This window comes from Somniosus microcephalus, chromosome 12, assembly GCF_052327205.1.
Source record: "Somniosus microcephalus isolate GS21.2 chromosome 12, FLI_Smic_1.0, whole genome shotgun sequence".
Lineage (NCBI taxonomy): Eukaryota > Metazoa > Chordata > Chondrichthyes > Squaliformes > Somniosidae > Somniosus > Somniosus microcephalus.
In genome coordinates, this window is record NC_140998.1 from 133,140,256 (window position 1) to 133,160,477 (window position 20,222).

The following is a 20,222-nucleotide window of genomic DNA, read 5'->3' on the forward strand; positions in this document are numbered from 1 at the left end:
CTTGAGCTCAAAATTTAGCCTGATACTTCAGTGCAGTATTGAAGGAGTGCTACACTGTAGGAGGTGCTGTCTTTTGAAGAGATGTTAAAGCAAAGTCCCATCTGTCTCTCAGGTGGACGTAAAAAATTCCATGGCACTATTTGAAGAAGAGCAAGGGAATTCTCCCAGTTTCCTGGGCTTCATTTATTTTTCAACCAACATCACTAAAACACATTGGGGTAGATTTTCCTGAAGCTGTCGGGAAGGAGGCGGGACTACAACTTTTGGGTTTTAGTCCCGCCTACATCGATGTCCGGCTAATCCACGCGATTTTCCCTTGATTGACCTTGTTAAGCCCGCCCAGCGGGCTCAGCAGGCCAATTAAGGGCCACCCGGCAACAGGTGACGTCACAGACTGAAATTTCATCTGTCAAGAGTTCTTGACAGATGAAATATCAGTGTTTCACAGCTGTTTGAAGCTGTCAAACACTGACAGTCTGACTTCTAACCTGAGTCCTTCTACACAGACTCAGTTAGAACTGTCACCAGCAATGAAAGCTGAAAGCCGTCACTTTTGACAGATCGCAGCCATTTTGCTTTCATTGCCGGCTGAGTGATGGACTCCCGAAACCTAGAGGAAGAAAGGCTGTTAAGGTAAGTACAGGTAATTTAAACTTCTTTACACACTTTAGACACACCAAACACACTTACCTTTGCACTTATGCACCCATCACTCACCTGAACACCGACATCGCGACCCCTCCAAGTCCTTCAACCCGACGGCCCGACTGCTCTAACCTGGCGTGGTTTGGAGAGGTCCAGGAAGATCTACCCCATTATCTGGTTATTTATCACATTGCCGTTTGTGGGACCTTGCTGTGCACAAATTGGCTGCTCCGTTTCCCTCCATTACAAACAGTGACTATGCTTCAAAAGTACTTCATTGGCGGTGAAGTGCTTTAGGATAAAAACAGAAAATGCTGGAGACACTCAGCAGGTTAGGCAGCATCTGTGGAGAGAGAAACAAGAGTTCATGTTTCAGATCAAAACTGGAAGAAGTTAGAGATGTATCTGTTTACAAGCAAGTACAGAGGCAGGGGGAAGAACAAAAGGGAAGGTCTGTGATAGAGTGGAAGGCAGGGATGAGTAAATGACAAAAGAAATGATGGTGCAAGGCAAAAGGGAGTCGTGATGGGGCAAGAAACAAAAGATGGGTCCAGAGGAGCTGCAAATGGCAACAGCAAAATTGCTTTGGGATGTTCTCAAAGGTGCTATATAAACACAAGTTTTCTATTTCCATAAACATGTTATATACATTTGATTTTTAAAAATGATATATATATATAACGTAAAATAAAATCCTAACTCTATTCAAATAAATGGTGTGCGACCTGTCCCACTCTTTCTAATCATATAAATCTCACCCCTAACCTTTCCCTAATGTTGACAGCTCTGGTTCGACAGAAACATGATTAAACCTTTGGGGACAAAAAACAGGATGTAATTAGTTGGCTGATGAGTTTTTGTTTGTGTGTGTGTTAAGAACGAGCCTTTGGATATGCTGAAATAACTTTGGTTTTAAATTGAAGCGGCATGATTTTTTTTTTGGTGTGGACATTTACTTCCAGTTCAGAGGGAAGATCAGCTGCTGAGTGAGGAGGAGGGAGGCTGTGACTGCACCGTGTTGTGTTGATGTCGGGCTCTGGCTGGTGAGCAGCTGAAGGCGAGCGGCGCGGCCGCACTCAGGCTGTGGCTGGCGATGAGGATGAGGAGGAGGAGGAGCGTGTGAGCCGGGGCAGGAGGATGCGGGATCAGCCCGGGCTCGGACCCGGGTCGGGGTCGCTGCTGCGGTTCCTGGGCCGCAGGGCGCTGAGCGGGGACCGCTTTCTGAAGGAGGCTTTCCAGCGGCAACGCCTGTCCGGCTGCAGGAACCTCTTCAAGAAGGACTTGCTCGGGCACTTCGGCTGCGTCAACGCCATCGAGTTCAGCGGCGGCGCCGGAGAGCTGCTGGTGTCGGGTAAGCGGGGCCAGGGGGAGGAGGGGCTGGGTAAGAGAGGCCGGGGCCTGGAGGAGGCGGCCAGCGGCCTGCAGGTCCAGACCCTCCGTGTCGTTATGGATACGCGGCCTCACCCTGCGGCCCAGCTTGACCCGTCAGCACCCCCTCCCGGGTTCCCAGACCTTCTTTTCTGCGGCTCAGGGGAGAAATCGAGGCCGCGGTCTGAACAAGTGGTGTAGGCCGCGCACGGCCTTGCTGGTGCCGCGGGCGGGCAGGCAGGTGGCAACAGCGGTCTGGGGACATGTTCCCTGCCGCCCAGGGCCCCTCCTCCGCTTTCCCACAGGGTCGGTCACACCGTGGCCCATGGTCAGTCCGTGTTGTGTGGGGGGAAAACGCCCCAATTGTCACCTTTTTAATTCAATCTTGGGGGGGGGGGGGGGGGTTTAGACGACATTTACAACCCACTCGAGCTTTACCTGTTTCATGTTCAAGTCCTGGGAGAGGCAGGGTGCTGGAGTGGTTCTCTGGGCAATATTGGTTGGCAATGTACAGGGTTAGCCTGTATTTTTTCATTCAGTACTATTGGAATATTTATCTTCTTTACAATGGAAGTGGAAAGGTTTCTGCTCACTGGCTCCTATTCTCTACTGCTAACTGTCTTGTTAAACCCCTCTCCCCTGTCTCCTCTACCCTCACCTCCGATAATAAGTGTGCGGAGCTCATGGACTTCTTTGTCTCAAAGATTGAGACCATCCGTTCAGCTGCCACTTCCCTTCCTTCCCCTAGCCCACTGGGCCAAACTCCCTCTAAGGTTCCCCCCTGCCCTAGCCCTAAACTCGCTTCTTTCTCCAGTTTCTCTCTGATCTCCCCTCATGACCTCTCTGTGCTCATCTTGTCTATAAGACCCACCTCCTGCTCCCTCGACACTATTCCCACCAAACTGCTGACCAAGCAACTTCATTTTCTGGCTCCCATGTTAGTATTGTTAACAGTTCTCTTTCCTCAGGTACAGTCCCCCTCTTCCTCAAATCTGCCATCATCACCCCTCTCCTCGAAAAAACAAACCTTGATTCCTCCGTCCCTGCAAACTACCGCCCCATCTCCAACCCCCCTTTCCTCTCAAGTCCTTGAATGTGTTATCGCCTCCCAAATCCGTGCCCATCTTTCGATTCACCAGACTGATACCTAGGATGGCAGGAATGACGTATGAAGAGAGATTGGGTCAATTGGGCTTGTATTCGCTAGAGTTTAGAAGAAGGAGAGGGGATCTCATTGAAACTTATAAAATTCTAACAGGACTAGACAGACTAGATGCAGGAAGGATGTTCCCGATGGCAGGGGAGTCCAGAACCAGGGGTCACAGTCTAAGGATAAGGGGTAAGCCATTTAGGACAGAGATGAGGAGGAATTTCTTCACCCAGAGAGTGGTGAACCTGTGGAATTCTCTACCACAGAAGGCAGCTGAGGCCAATTCATTAAATATATTCAAGAAGGAGTTAGATATATTTCTTAAGGGTAAAGGGATCAAGGGATATGGAGAGAAGGCAGGGACAGGGTACTGAATTTGGATGATCAGCCATGATCTCATTAAATGGCGGAACAGGCTCAAGGGGCCGAATGGCCTATTCCTGCTCCTATCTTCTATGTTTCCCGCAATTCCATATTTGAATCCCTCCAATTAGGTTTCCGCCCTTGTCGCAGTACCGAAACGGCTCTCATCAAAGTCACAAATGACATCCTTTGTGCCTGTGATAAAGGTAAACTATCCCTCCTCGTCCTTCTTGACTTGTCTGCAGCCTTTGACACGGTTGACCACTCCATCCTTCTCCAACTCCTCTCCACCGTTGTCCAGCTGGGTGGGACTGCACTCGCCTGGTTCCATTCTTATCTATCTAATCGTAACCAGAGAATCACCTGCAACGGCTTCTCTTCCCATTCACGCATAGTTACCTCTGGTGTACCACAAGGATCTATCCTTGGCCCCTCCTATTTCTCATCTACATGTTGCCCCTTGGTGACATCATCCGAAAACACAGCGTCAGTTTCCACATGTACGCTGACGACACCCAGTTCTACCTCACTACCCCTCCACGGTCTCTAAATTGTCAGATTGCTTGTCCGAAACACAGTTCTGGATGAGCAAAAATTTTCTCCAATTAAATATTGGGAAGACCGAAGCTATTGTTTTCGGTCCCCGCCACAAACTCCGTTCCCCAGCCACTGACTCCATCCCCCCCTAACATCTGTTTGAGGCTGAACCACACTGTTTGCAACCTTGGTTTCATATTTGACCCTGAAATGAGCTTCCGACCACATATCCGCAGCATAACTAAGACCGCCTCATTCCACCTCCATAACATTGCCCGTCTCTGCCCTTCCCTCAGCTCATCTGCTGCTGAAACCCTCATCCATGCCTTTGTTACCTCTGGACTTGATATTCCAACGCACTCCTGGCTGACCTCCCACATTCCACCCTAGGTAAACTTGAGGTCATCCAAAACTTGGCTGCCCGTGTCCTAACTCGCACCAAGTCCTGTTCGCCCATCACCCCTGTGCTCACTGACCTACATTGGTTCCCGGTTAAGCAGCGCCTCAATTTCAAAATTCTCATCCTTGTTTTCAAATCCCTCCATGGTCTCGCCCCTTCCTATCTCTGCCCCCCCACACCCCCCGAGATATCTGCGCTCCTCTAATTCTGCCCTCTTGAGCATCCCTGATTATAATCGCTCAACCTTTGGTGGCTGTGCCTTCTGTTGCCTAGGCCCTAAGCTCTGGAATTCCCTGCCTAAACCTGTCCGCCTCGCTACCTCTCTTTCCTACTTTAAGACGCTCCTTAAAACCTATCTCTTTGACCAAGCTTTTGGTCATCTGCCCTAATTTACCCTTATGTGGATCGGTGTCAAATTTTTTGTCTTAAAATACTCCTGTGCAGCGCCTTGGGATGTTTTACTACATTAAAGGCGCTATATAAATACAAGTTGTTGTTGTCTTGTCGAAAGGATGGTACTCCCTGTAGCTAGGTATGGGCTCAAGCTCAACAACGACTTGCATTTATATAGCACCTTTTAATGTACTAAAATGTCCCAAGGCGCTTCACAGGGGCGTTATCAGACAAAATTTGACACCGAGCCACATGCAGATATCAGTACAGGTGACCAAAAGCTTGGTCAAAGACGTAGGCTTTAAGGAGTGACTTAAAGGAGGAGGGAGAGGCGGGGAGGTTTAGGGAGGGAATTCCAAAGCTTGGGACCGACGCAGCTGAAGGCACGACCACCAGTGGTGGAGCAAAGGAAATCGGGGATGTGCGAGAGGCCAAAATTGGAGGAGTGTAGAAATCTCAGAGGGTTGTATGGCTTGAGGTGTTTACAGAGATCTGGCGGGATGAGGCTCTGGAGGGATTTGAACACAAGGATGGGAATTTTAAAATAGAGGTATTCTGGGACTGGGAGCCAATTTAGGTCAGCGAGCATAGGGGTGATGTGTGAGTAGGACTTGGTGTGAGTTAGGATATGGGCAGCAGTTTTGGAGCAGAATTCAAGTTTCATCTGATCACTAACTGCTGTCACTATAATGACATCTGACCCCTCAAACTGGATTTAGATTTAGCAATTCATAGCCATGTTATTCTCTATACAGTATAGACAACATATTTTTGTTTAATGGTACACCACAGTCAAAACAAATCCATCCTGTAGTATGTACAGAGGAACAGAAGTAGGCCATTCAGCCTCTCTGTCCTGTTCTGCCATTCAATTAGATCTTGGCTGATTTGAACCGTGGCTGCATTTACCTGCCTTTGTTCCATATCCTTTGATGTCCCTTACCTAGCATAAATCTTATCGATCTCAGTCTTGAAAATTTCAATTGACCCAGCATTCACTGCCTTTTGGAGGAGCATGTTGCAGATTGATTTGGACAGGTTGGGTGATCAGGCAGAAGCATGGCAGATGCAATATAATGTGGATAAATGCGAGGTTATCCACTTTGGTGTCAAAAACAGGAAGGCAGATTATTATCTGAATGGCAATAGATTGGGAGAAGGGGAAGTGCAACGAGAGACCTGGGTGTCCTTGTGCACCAGTCGCTGAAGGTAAGCATGCAGGTGCAGCAGGCGGTTAAGAAGGCAAATGGTATGTTGGCCTTCGTAGCGAGAGGGTTTGCGTACAGGAACAAGGATGTCTTGCTGCAGTTGTACAGGGCCTTGGTGAGACCACACCTTGAGTATTGTGTGCAGTTTTGGTCGCCTTATCTGAGGAAGGATGTTCTTGCCATGGAGGGAGTGCAGCGAAGATTCACCAGGCTGATACCTGGGATGGCAGGAATGACGTATGAGGAGAGATTGGGTCGATTGGGCTTATATTCGCTGGAGTTTAGAAGAATGAGAGGGGATCTCATTGAAACTTATAACATTCTAACAGGACTAGACAGACTAGATGCAGGAAGGATGTTCCCGATGGCCGGGGAGTCCAGAACCAGGGGTCACAGTCTAAAGATAAGGGATAAGCCATTGAGGACAGAGATGAGGAGGAATTTCTTCACCCAGAGAGTGGTGAACCTGTGGAATTCTCTACCACAGAAGGCAGTAGAGGCCAATTCATTAAATATATTCAAGAAGGAATTAGATATATTTCTTAAGGCTAAAGGGATCAAGGGATATGGAGAGAAGGCAGGGACAGGGTATTGAATTTGGATGATCAGCCATGATCTCATTGAATGGTGGAGCAGGCTTAAGGGGCCGAATGGCCTACTCCTGCTCCTATCTTCTATGTTTCTATTTCCACTACCCTGAGTCAAAAGTGGTTACTGATTTAACTCCTAAACAATGTTCTCTTTTTTTGGGGGGTACGCGGCCCCTTTAATGGGCCGTGCGGCCCATTCACAGTTTCGCGCAAAATTTAACATTGAAAAAGCCGGTCCTGGGTGTTAAGTATGTGAATTATTTAGTTAATTAAGACACAGACTAATGAGTAACAATAAAAACAGGTCTTTACTGGTTGGAGGTAGGGACTATACTGAATACAAGATTACTGCACAGTGCTTATATACCGGTGTGTTCACCCCCGGTATTACGTCTACAGCAGCCTGAGAAAGTAGTACATCTCTTAAGGTGGAACAGGCTTAAGCTCTCTTAAGGTGGAACAGGTTACATACACAACACTGGGCTACACAGGACCGGCAGAGAGACCGTTCAGCTAATAGGGAACGTTGCTCCTAAATGGTCTAACTCTAATTTTAGGAGGGGCCTGAATTTGCAGTCAGTGGCGAAGCGACGGCAATTGCCACTGACCTCGAAGAGAGCTGCCCACCAAGATCTCGCGATCTCTGGCAAAAACTTTAGCTTTCACGACGTTAATTTGATTGTAGCGCTGTCTATAGTGGACCTCCAGTGTACAGCAGCAGTGATGGCATCAAGCTGGCTAAGCAGCTAATCACATTGAAGAAGTCTCTCAGACAGCAAACCAGGGAATAAAAAGTAGCTTTTATCATTCACTTTTTAAAAAAAAAAAAAAAATTACAGCGAGTGTAATAAAAATTGATGCTGACAGTTTCGCCGTCATTACCCACTGCAAAATCCAGGCCATTGTGCTCCCTTGTTCTGGGTTCCCCCACAAGCAGAAATGGTTTGTCTATATCTACTCTATCGAATGTCTTAATTTTAAATATTCCGATTAGTTTACCCCAGAACGTTGTAAATTCAAGGGCATGCAAACCAAATTTATGCAACCTGTCCTCGTAATTTAACCCTTTAAGGCCCGTTATCATTCTGGTGAACCTGTGGTGTACCCCTTCCAAGGCCAATATATCTTTTCTAAGCTTTTTGAAAAAGGGTTAGACCCGAAACGTCGACTCTAATTTCTCTCTGGGGATGTTGCCTCGCCTGCTGAGTGTTTCCAGCATTTTCTGTTATCTTTCCTACGGTTTGGTGCCCAAAACTATGCGCAGTACTCCAGAGTACAACTGAAGCATCATTTCCTCACTTTTGTACTCCAAACCCCTTGAGACAAAAGCCAACATTCCATTAGCCTTTTTGTATCAGTGGACTATCTTTTAGCGATTTTATATTTACACTGATACACCTAAATCCCTTTGCTCCCCCACAGTTGCTGCTTTCTCACCATTGGGAAAATATTCCTATTTGTCCTTCTCTGATCCAAAGTGGATGACCTCACACTTCTCCACATTGAACTTCACCTGCCATAATTTTGCCCACTCACTTAGTCTGTCAATGTTCCTTTGTAACTTTCGTCTCCTATCCACACAACTTACTTGCCTCTTAACTTAGTTAGCAAACTTGGATATATAACTCTCTATTCCTTCATCCAAGTCATACAATATAGGGTGAATTGAGGCCTCAGTACAGGTCCCTGGGGAACACCACTTGTCACATCCTGCCAATCAGAACATTCCTTGTTTCCCTCCTCTCTCTCTTCTACATCCTAACCAATTATCAAACCATGCCACAAGGTTTTCAGTTGTGTTAATCTCTTGTGCAGAACCTTATCAAATGCCTTCTGAAATAGACAACATCCGTAGACTCTCCCCTATCCACCATGCCTGTGACCTCCTCAAAAAAATTAATCTAGATTAGTCAGACATGACCCACCCATGACCATCCCATGCTGACTCTCTTTGGTCAGCTGATGCTCGTCCAAGTACACATATCTTTAGATCCTATGTCACTGTTGCAGTATTATCCTTTCACCCATGATGCATTTCCGCTAATGCGCTCTGGGACTACTGCATAACGAAGGTAAAAAAATATCAAAAGCCAAGTTCCTAAGTAAGGATGAGATAGGGAGGGGAGAATACTGTCAGGACGTTGGCTCAATCCTTTATGCCTCCTATTCCATGGAACTGCACCAAATTATAAACACAGAAGTTCAATAAAGCAGCCCGCAAAATTCACATATCTGGAAGCGCCTTGGGACATTTTGCGACGTTAAAGGTGCTATATAAATACAGGTTGTTGTTGTATAGTACAACAACAACAGATGATTTAAACCCATGTCTCATGACATGAGAGCTCAGCGCTGCAGAGAGCCTTGTGTTGGGAGTACTGGGCCGCTGTCTGCTCTTGCCTTGATACACAGTGCAACAGAACTGTTTGTGATCTTGTATCTAGTTGGGTGCAAATAATGAACAAAATGCTTATTAAGTGTCTGCTTTAATGAAGTTAGAAATGTTCAGTTAAAACAGGATCTTGAAAACCATGAGCCTCTTAGATGAATAGAGAAGAAAAGGAAAACTAAATTATATTTTATTTCTTCGTTAAATAGGTTGCTCAGGCACAATTAATAGCTGTTATCATTCGATTGTTTCTTGATGCTAAATTTACATTGCGGGTGGATTTAACAACATTGGGCACCTGCATAAGATTTTCGCATGTGCAGCTTCTGAGACGTCCCTGTCATGGCTTTAAAGTAACTACACTTGCGCAAGATCCCAGACTGTGTGGGACCTACCCCGTTGTTTGTTTGGAGACGATCTTTGCCTGGCAGTAATAGTGAAAGAGCTTTGCTGGCCTGTAGAGACAGGCTGAGAGGCCAGGTTCAAGATGATAAACTTGATGACAAGAGCACACTTGCTGTTGGAGACAACTCTGCAATGTAGCAGTGGACTTGCTTTCTGTAACTCTTGAGAGCCTAGAATACTAAACCAAAGCAGCTTGAGCGCAACATTTACTTGAGGGCCAAGGATCCAGTTATGATGGCCACCCTTGGGTGCCGGGTCAAAATTTATTTTTGGTAAACCAGGCACTGTGAACATTGGAATCTGTACCCTGCCAAGCAGTGCGTTCCAAATCCTAACTACTCGTTATGTAAAAAAGTTTCCCCTCACATCGCCTCTGGTTCTTTTGCCAATCACCTTAAATCTGTGCCCCCTTGTTATTGACCCTTCAGCCACTGGAAACAGTTTCTCTTTATTTACTCTATCTAAATCTTTCATGATTTTAAACAATTCTATCAAATCTCCTCTTAGCCTTCTCTGCTCCAAGGTTTTGAACTTGTTTTATTTCCCCTTGGAATATGTCCAGCTAGAGCCAGTTTCTGGAAACTTTTACTTATTACTGAAGAGCTCCATAGACAGGTTTCCCTATTCAAATATTTGTCTAACATGCAGTAAATCAGTTTTTGTAATTTTTATATCTAGAATCATACAGCACAGAAGGAGGCCATTCAGCCCATCATGCCTGTGCCGGCTCCTTGAAAGAGCTATTCAATTAGTCCCACTCCCCTGCTCTTTCCCCATAGCCCTGCAATTTTGTTCTTTTTCGAGTATATATTCAATTCCCATTTGAAAGTTACTATTGAATCTGCTTTCACCACCCTTTCAGGCAATGGATTCCAGATCACAACTCACTGCGTAAAAAAAAAAGTTACCTCATGTTGCCTCTGGTTCTTTTGCCAATTACCTTTAATATAGGAACAGGAGTAGGCCATTCAGCCCCTCGAGCCTGTTCACCATTCAATGAGATCATGGCTGATCTGCGACCTAACTCCATATACCCACCTTTGGCCCATATTCCTTAATACCTTTAGTTAACAAAAATCTTATCAACCTCAGATTTAAAATTAACAATTGATCTAGCATCAATTGCCGTTTGCAGAAGAGAGTTCCAAACTTCTACCACTCTTTGTGTGTAGAAGCGTTCCCTAATTTCACTCCTGAAAGGTCTGGCTCTAATTTTTAGACTATACCCCTAGTCCTAGAATCCCCAACCAGTGGAAATAGTTTCTTTCTATCTACCTATCAGTTCCCCTTAATATCCTGAAAACTTCGATCAGATCACCCCTTAACCTTCTAAATTCTAGAGTATACAACCCTAATTTGTGTAATCTCTCCTCATAACTTAATCCTTGGAGTCCAGGTATCATTCTGGTAAACCTACGCTGCACTCCCTCCAAGGCCAATATATCCTTCCGAAGGTGTGGTGCCCAGAACTGCTCACGGTACTCCGGGTGTGGTCTAACCAGGGCTTTGTATAGCTGCAGTATAACTTCTACCACCTTGTATTCTAGTCCTATAGATATAAAAGCCAGCATTCCTTTAGCTTTTTTGATTATTTTCTGTACCTGTTCTTGACATTTTAATGATCTATGTACCTGGACCCCCAAGTCTCTTTGGACCGCCACTGTTTATAGCCTTTCACCATTTAGAAGGTACCCTGTTCTATCATTTTTAGGTTCAAAGTGGATGACCTCACATTTGCCTACATTGAAATCCATTTGCCACAGTTTTGCCCATTCACTTAATCTATTGACATCCCTTTGTAATTTTATGCTTTCATCCACACTGCCTACAATGCCGCCTATCTTTGTGTCATCGGCAAATTTGGATATATGGCTTTCTACGCCGTCATCAAAGTCATTAATTAATACTGTTAATAGTTGAGGCCTCAACACACATCCCCGCGGGACACCACTAATCATATCCTGCCAATTTGAGTACCTACCAATTATCCCTACTGCCTGTCTCCTGCCGCAAAGCCAATTTCCTAACCGGGTCAATAATTTGCCCTAAATTCTGTGGGCTTCAGCCTTAGTTAACAGTTTCTTGTGTGGGACTTTATCAAATGCCTTCTGGAAGTCGATATAAATAACATCCATAGACATTCCGCTGTCCACTACTTCAGTCACCTCCTCCAAAAAATTCAATCAGGTTTGTCAGGCATGACCTACCTTTCACAAATCCATGCTGGCTCTCGCTGATCAACTGCAAATTTTCGAGGTGTTCTGTCACCCTTTCCTTAATTATAGATTCTAGTAATTTCCTGACAACAGATGTTAGGCTAACTGGTCTATAATTCTCTAGTTTCCCCCTCTTGCCATTCTTAAGTAGCGGAGTGACCTGCGCAATTTTCCAGTCTAAAGGAACGGTTCCTGAATCGAGAGAACTTTGGAAGATTATAGTTGGGGCATCTGCAAAGTGCTGTCCTACTTCCTTTAAAACCCTGGGATCGTAACCATCTGATCCTGGGGATTTCTCACTCTTTAGTGCCATTATTTTATTCATTACTATTATTTTACTGTCACTGATTCAATATTAGTTTCCTTGGGATTTCTGGCATGCTATTCTCTTCTACTGTAAATACTGACACAAAGTAATTATTCAACACGTCCACCATTTCCTTATCCTCATTGATAATATCACCGTTTTCAGTTTTTAAGGGGCCAACATTGGTCCTGACCATCCTCTTTTTCCTAATATTGTACAAATTGTTTGTGCTGAATTTGATATCCCTTGCAAGTTTCTTTTCATACTCCCTTTTTGGAGCTCTTACTATCTGTTTTGTGACCCTTTGCTGTTCTTTGTATCTTTTCCCCATTCGCCAGGTTCTGTGCTATTTTTTGTATGCTTTTTCTTTTAGTTTTATGCTGCCCCTCGCCTCTTTAGTTGTCCATTGCTTTTTTTTTTGGCGAGTAGAGCTCTTGCCTCTCGGATATAAACTGGTTCTGTATCACAAATTCTTTTTTGAACATCTCCCATTGATCTTCTGTCGTTTTACCCATTAACAGATTTGCCCAGTTTAGTGTGGACAGTTTCTGTCTCATCCTGATGAAGTCGGCCTTACCTAAATCTAGAATCTTAGTAGCTGTTTCGCATTTCTCCCTTTCAAACGCTACATTGAACGCGATCATGTTATGATCGTTATTGGCTAAATGTTCACGCACCATTAGGCTGTTAACTAAATCGGACTCATTCCTAAATCTATTATGGCATGCCCCCTTGTTGCTTTTATGACATTGTTGTGGAAAATTATCCTGGACACACTCAAGAAATTCACTACCTTTCTGACAGGTGCTAATCTGCTTATCCCAGTCTATTATGGAAGTTAAAATCCCCCATCTGTGTCCTCTGCTTCCTGCCAGCGGAAACACTTTCTCTTTATGTACTTTATCAAAATCATTCATAATTTTGAATACCTCTATTAATTCTAAACCCATGACCTTCTGTGCTCTAAGGAGAACAATACCAGCTTCTCTAGTCTCGCCATAATACTGAAGTCCCTCATTCCTGGCGCCATTCTAGTAAATTTACTCTGCACGCTCTCATATTTGATAAAATATACCAGCTGAGGCCTAACCAGTGATTTACAAAGGTTTACCATAACTTCCTTGCTTTTGTACTCTATGTTTCTATTTATGAAGCCCAGGATCCCATCTGCCTTTTTAACAGCCTTATCAACTTGTCCTGACCCCTTCAAAGACTTGTGTACGTAAATCCCAAGCCTCTTGGTTTCTGCACTCGCTTTAAAATTGTACTATTTAGTTTGTATTGCCTCCTCATTCTTCCTTCCAAAATGCATCACTTCAGAATTCTCCGCATTAAATTTCATCTGCTCATTTCACCAGTCTTGTCTGTCCTCCTGAAGTCTGCTGCTGTCCTTCTCAGTGTTACTACATTTCCGAGTTTTGAAATTCCAACTTTGAAATTATGCCCTTTTATATCCAAGTCCAGGTCATTAATATGTACCAAAAAAGCAGTGATCCTAATACTGATCCCTGGAAAACACCACTGTGTACTTCCCTCCCGCCTGAAAAACAACCGTTCACCACTACTCTCTGCTTTCTTTCTCTTAGCCAATTTCATATCCATGCTGCGACTGCCCCGTTAATCCCATGGGCTTTGCTAACAAGTCTATTATGTGGTATGTTATCAAATGCCTTTTCAAAGTCCATATGCACAACCTCAACTGCACTACCTTTATCAACCCTCTCAGTTACTTCATCAAAGAACTCGATCTAGTTTGCCAGACACAATTTGCCTTTAGCAAATCCGAGCTGGCTGTCATTTATTGCCCACGTTGTTCCAAGTGACAATTAACTTTGTCCCGGATTATTGTCTCTAAAAGTTTCCCCATCACTGACGTTGGGCTGACTGGCCTGTAGTTACTGAGTTTATCCCTCTCCCCTTTTTAAGTGTAACATTTGTAATCCTCCAGTCTTCTGGCACAACTCCCATATAAGCAGGATCGAAAGATTGTAGCTATAGCCTCTGTTATTTCCACCGATGCTTCCTTTAAGCCGCGCTGCCACTCAGTGCTCTGGAGGTCCTGCGCAGCCGGCTCACCGGCTTTTAAATGGGAAAAACGCGCATGCGCGGAATTGTGAATGGGCCGTGCAACGTGTTAAAGGGGCCGCACTGCACTCAACAATTAGAGGGAGCATTGTCTACCCTTCTAGTACAATTTATTAAAACATTTTTTTGCATAGAAGCAGTTTCTTTGGATCAGTGGTGTTAGTTGCTGCAATAATTGGATCCCATGCTCGTTGCATTCCAGCGTGGACACACATTGCCCAGTATCTATGTATACAACAGCATAACCCAACGGTGTAACAAATAGTACCTCTGTGATGGGAACTGTATATTCATGTCTTTCGCCCCCTTTTGCCTCTCCAATTCTTTTTTTGAAGCAAATCAAGGAAACCCCTAGTAAGATGAGGCCTGGTATGAATGGTTATGTTGCTTTATTTCATGGCAAATGTTCCTACAGAGCAACAATTATGATCAGACGCTCTAAATTCAATCAGTGCAACTTTTCTTCACAAAATAATACAAAATGAACATGCTATGCTTCCCCACGTCAGTAGGTCGTTTTGCTTGAGTTAAAGAAAATAACTAATAACTAAACTCCTGCATTCTCTCTGAGCCTGCCCAAAGTTTGCCCTTGCAGCTTTCTGTTTAAAAAATCTAACTGACTTTGCAGCCTTAGCTGGACCTGACTGTCAGAGTGGTTCCATTTGAAGGAGAAATGTTCAGGGCTATGGGGATAGAGCAGGAGAGTGGGACTAATTGGATAGCTCTTTCAAAGAGCCGGCACAGACACGATTTTGCTATCTGTTTTTATCTCCCCGTGTTGGCAACCAGAAGGGAAGGCCTGCCAGAGCATGCAGGGCCGAACATTTCCCAACACAATGGGTGTGAGGTGTTTACTGATTACCATAACAGGCTAATGAATTCCTTATTCTTTACAGTCTTTGGGGGGGGCGGGGAGGAAACATCAATGACTAACTCATTAACTTATTATCCATCTTTCATCTACATGTTTTTTTAAACTTGTGTAAATTGCTTTAAAAACCCCATTGTTTAAAACTAGTTTTTGACCTACCTTTCTGTGGGAAAATGGTCAGGAAATCCTCAAACGTGATGATACTTAATCAAGGAACAGACTTTGGGGATATTCGTTAAAGGTGCACAAGCTATGTGAGGTGGCTATAGGGAAAGTAAACTGGGTGCTAGGACATTTGAGTACAAAATGAAAGGCACTGAAGCTGTCTACGGCTCTCGTACTTCTGCAGTTGAAATATTGCATCAAGTTTGATTTCCAAGTAATAGTTAAGGATAACTAGGATCTGGAGATGGTGTTGAGAGTTCATGGGTGTCAGGATATGTTCCATTGGTAGTTAGGGTTATTTGAAGAAATGTAGACTTGATGGGGGCCTGCTGAGTTTTTCCAGCATTTTCTGTTATTTCGGATTTCCAGCATCTGCAGTATTTTGCTATCGTACTAGTGTTTGGTTCACTGCCACACCTCTTCTAGGAATGCCTACCTTGAAGAAGTTCTGCTCTTCTCTTCGACAGGATTTCCGTTTGGCTCTTCAACCTTGTTCATCCCCATTTCCCAGCCCCCAAACTGGCCTTTCAATCGGTTTCATTTCCTGTGTTTTTTCAGTCCTGACGAAGGGTTTCGACCTGAAACGTTGACTCTATTTCTCTCTCCACGGATGTTGCCTGGCCTGCTGAGATTTTCCAGCATTTTCTGTTGTTATTTCGGTTTCCAGCATCCGCAGTATTTTGCTATCGTATTAGACTTGATGGGGATATGGTTGAGGTTTTTAAAGCGATGAACTGATTGGATACGAGTTGGATAGGATATTTGTAATGGATATGGATGGTAGGACTTGTAGTTGTGTCTATAAATCTGTAGGCAAAGAATTAGGTTAGATACCAGAGTATTTCTTGTCAGGTCCTCATCCTCTAGAATAACTACTGAGATGTGGTTAGTACAGTGTTGCGACAGTCCTTTAAAAGAGAACTGACAGTTCCTGAGAGAAGAGGCGATCTCCAGTTATAGGAGTAAGTTGCAAGCCAGTTGTGATTGTGTTAGGGAGCTAGAGAGGAATCTTCCAAATTATTTCTGGAACTGGCTACAGATGTTTTTCTCTTTTTTTGCCTGTCCCAGGAGTTAATGATGTTAGGAGGTGAGTGAATGATATGCGAGGTTGCACCATTAACTGGACGGGGTAGGCCTGATGGACTTCTGTTGTCCTTTTCATGTTTGTATATATTTTTTTATTTATTCATTCATGGGATGTGGGCGTCGCTGGCAAGGCTAGCCCATCCCTAATTGCTCTTGAGAAGGTGGTGGTTAGCTGCTTCCTTGAACCTCTGCAATCCGTGTGGTGAAAGTGCTGTTAGGTAGGGAGTTCCAGGATTTTGACCCAGCAACAATTAAGGAATGGCAATATATTTCAAAGTCAGGAGAGTGGGACTTGGACGGGTACTTGCAGGTGATGGTGTTCCCATGGGCCTTCTGCCCTTGTCCTTCTAGGTGGTAGAGGTTGTGGGTAAGGAAGGTGCTGTCGAAGAAGCCTTGGCGAGTTGCTGCAGTGCATCTTGTAGATGGTACACTCTACAGCCATGGTACGCCGGTGGTGGAGGGAGTGAATGTTTAAGTGGTACATGGGGTGCCAATCAAGTGTCTTGGATGATGTTGAGTTTCTTGAGTATTTTTGGAGCTGCACTCATCCAGGCAACTGGAGAATATTCCATCACACTCCTGACTTGTGCCTTGTAGATGGTGGAAAGGCTTTGGGGAGTCAGGTGGTGAGTCACCTGCCACAGAATACCCAGCCTCTGACCTGCTCTTGTTGCCACAGTATTTATGTGGCTGGTCCAGTTAAGTTTCTGGTCAATGGTGATCCCCAGGATGTTGATGGTGGGGGATTCGGTGATGGTAATGCCATTGAATATCAAGGCGAGGTGGTTAGACACTCTCTCTTGTTGGAGATGGTCATTGCCTGGCACTTGTGTAGCACGAATGTTACTTGCCACTTATCAGCCCATTCATGGATGTTGTCCAGATCTTGCTTCATGTGGCATGGCCTGCTCATTATCTGAGGAGTTGTGAATGGAACTGAACCCTGCAATCATCAGCAAACATCCCCACTTATGATGGAGGGAGGGACATTGATGAAGCAGCTGAAGATGATTGGGCCGAGGACACTGCCCTGAGGAACTCCTGCAGCAATGTCCTGGGGCTGAGATGATTGGCCTCCAACAACTACAACCATCTTCCTTTGTGCTAGTTATGACTTCAGCCAGTGGAGAGTTTTCCTCCCTGTTCCCATTGACTTAAGTTTTTACTAGGGTTCCTTGATGCCATACTCGGTCAAATTCAGCTCTTTTACCCATGTTTGGACCAAGGCTGTAATGAGGTCTGGAGCCGAGTAGTCCTGGCGGAACCCAAACTGATCATCGGTGAGCAGATTATTGGTGAGTAAGCGCCACTTGATAGCACTATCGATGACACCTTCCATCACTTTGCTGATAATTGAGAGTAGGCTGATGGGGTGGTAATTGGCCACATTGGATGTGTCCTGCTTTTTGTGGACAGGTTACACCTGGGCAATTTTCCACTTTGTCGGGTAGATGCCAGTGTTGTAGCTGTACTGGAACAGCTTGGCTAGAGGTACGGCTAGATCTGGAGCAGAAGTCTTCAGCACTACAGCCGGGATGTTGTCGGGGCCCACAGCCTTTGCTGTATCCAGTGTGCTCATCCATTTCTTGATATAACCTGGAGTGAATCGAATTGGCTGAAAACTGGCATCTATGATAGTGGGGACCTGAGGACAAGGCCGAGATGGATCGTCCACTCTGCACTTCTGGCTGAAGTTGGTTACATCTGTATGCTTTGTACACAGCTGCTTTGGAAGGGTCTATGTATGAAAGTTAAAGAACATGCATTTATATGGCACGATTTACATCTTCAGGACACGACAATGAAATAGATGACCAGACAGTTTGTTTTTGAGGATTGGGAGCAGTTTAGGATTCAACAAAGGAGGACAAAGGGATTAATTAAGAAGGGGAAAATTGAATATGAGAGTAAGCTTGCAGGGAACATAAAAACTGACTGTAAAAGTTTTTATAGGTATGTGAAGAGAAAAAGATTGATGAAGTCAAGCGTGGGTCCCTTGCAGTCAGAATCAGGGGAATTTATAATGGGGAACAAAGAAATGGCAGACCAATTAAATACATATTTTGGTTCTGTCTTCACAAAGGAGGACACAAATAACCTCCCAGAGATGTCGGGGAACATAGGGTCTGATGAAAGGGAGGAACGGAATGAAATCAGTATTTGTAGGGAAATGGTTTTAGGGAAATTGATGGGATTGAAGGCCGATAAATCCCCAGGGCCTGATAATCTACATCCTAGGGTACTTAAGGAAGTGGCCCTAGAAATAGTAGATACATTGCTGATCATCTTCCAACATTCGATGGAATCTGGAACAGTACCCATGGATTGGAGGGTAGCTAATGTTTAATGTTACCCCACTATTCAAAAAAGGTGGTAGAGAGAAAACGGGGAATTACAGACCAGTAAGCCTGACATCGGTGGTGGGGGAAATGCTAGAGTCCATTATAAAAGATGTAATAGCAGAGCACTTGGAAAACAGTGACAGGATTGGACAAAGTCAACATGGATTTACAAAAGGTAAATCGTGCTTGACTAATCTACTGGAATTTTTTCAGGATGTAACTGGTAAAATAGATAAGGGAGAACCAGTGGATGTGGTGTATTTGGACTTTCAGAAGGCTTTCGATAAGGTCCCGCATAAGAGATTAGCGAGTAAAGTTAAGGTACATGGGATTGGGGGCAAGGTATTGACTTGGATAGAGAACTGGTTGGCAGACAGAAAGCAAAGAGTTGGAATAAATGGGTCTTTTTCCAAGTGGCAGGCAGTGACTAGTGGGGTACCGCAGGGATCGGTCCTTGGGCCCCAGCTATTCACAATATATATTAATGATCTAGACCAGGGAACTAGATGTAATATCTCCAAATTTGCAGACGACACAAAGCTGGGTGGGCGTGTATGCTGTGAGGAGGATGCCGAGAAACTCCAGGATGATTTAGACAGGTTGGGTGATTGGGCAAAAGCATGGCAGATGCAATATAACTTGGATAAATGTGAGGTTATCCACTTTGGTGGCAAAAACAGGAAGGCAGATTATTATCTGAATGGCAATAGATTGGGAGAAGGAGAAGTGCAACGAGACCTGGGTGTCCTAGTGCGCCAGTCGCTGAAGGGAAGCATGCAGGTGCAGCAGGCGGTTAAGAAGGCAAATGGTATGTTGGCCTTTGTAGCGAGAGGGTTTGCGTACAGGAACAAGGATGTCTTGCTGCAGTTGTACAGGGCCTTGGTGAGACCACACCTTGAGTATTGTGTGCAGTTTTGGTCGCCTTATCTGAGGAAGGACATTCTTGCCATGGAAGGAGTTCAGCGAAGATTCACCAGGCTGCTACCTGGGATGGCAGGAATGACGTATGAGGAGAGATTGGGTCGATTGGGCTTGTACTCGCTGGAGTTTAGTAGAATGAGAGGGGATCTCATTGAAAGTTATAAAGTTCTGACCGGACTGGACAGACTAGATGCAGGAATGATGTTCCCGATGGTCGGGGAGTCCAGAACCAGGGGTCACAGTCTAAGGATAAGGGGTAGGCCATTTAGGACAGAAATGAGGAGGAATTTCTTCACCCAGAGAGTGGTGAACCTGTGGAATTCTCTACCACAGAAGGCAGTAGAAGCCAATTCAGTAAATATATTCAAGAAGGAGTTAGATATATTTCTTAAGGCTAAAGGGATCCAGGGGTATGGGGAGAAAGCAGCGACCGGGTACTGAAATTGGATGATCAGCCATGATCGCATTGAATGGCGGAGCAGGCTCGAATGGCCTACTCCTGCTCCTATGTTCTATGTTTCTATGGTTATGTTTATTGAGGAAGGAATGTTTGCCAAAACACTGGGAGAACTCTCCACATGTTTGAATAGTGCCATGGGTGTTTTCCATCCACCTGAGCAGGCAGATGAGGCTTTGGTTCAATGACTCATCCAAAAGATGGTATTCAGCCTAGGTATTGTGTTCAAGTCTCTGAAGTGCGATTAGATCCCACGACATGCTTACTCCGATGCGCGAGCTCTACCACTGAGCTCTTACTACCTGGTCACAAAGTAAACATTAC

The 20,222-nt window shown here is 44.8% G+C and overlaps 1 protein-coding gene across 1 annotated transcript in view; it reads left to right on the top strand.

Moving 5' to 3' along the window:
* Nucleotides 1–1,523: 1,523 nt before the first annotated feature.
* The window catches only part of dcaf5 (ddb1 and cul4 associated factor 5), a 141,601-nt gene continuing 122,902 nt past the window's right edge, over nucleotides 1,524–20,222 (top strand). The window contains exon 1 of the mRNA XM_086003577.1: nucleotides 1,524–1,996. Coding sequence (XP_085859703.1) covers nucleotides 1,783–1,996 — 214 coding nt within the window. The 5' untranslated portion in view covers nucleotides 1,524–1,782. The remainder of the gene's footprint in view (nucleotides 1,997–20,222) is intronic.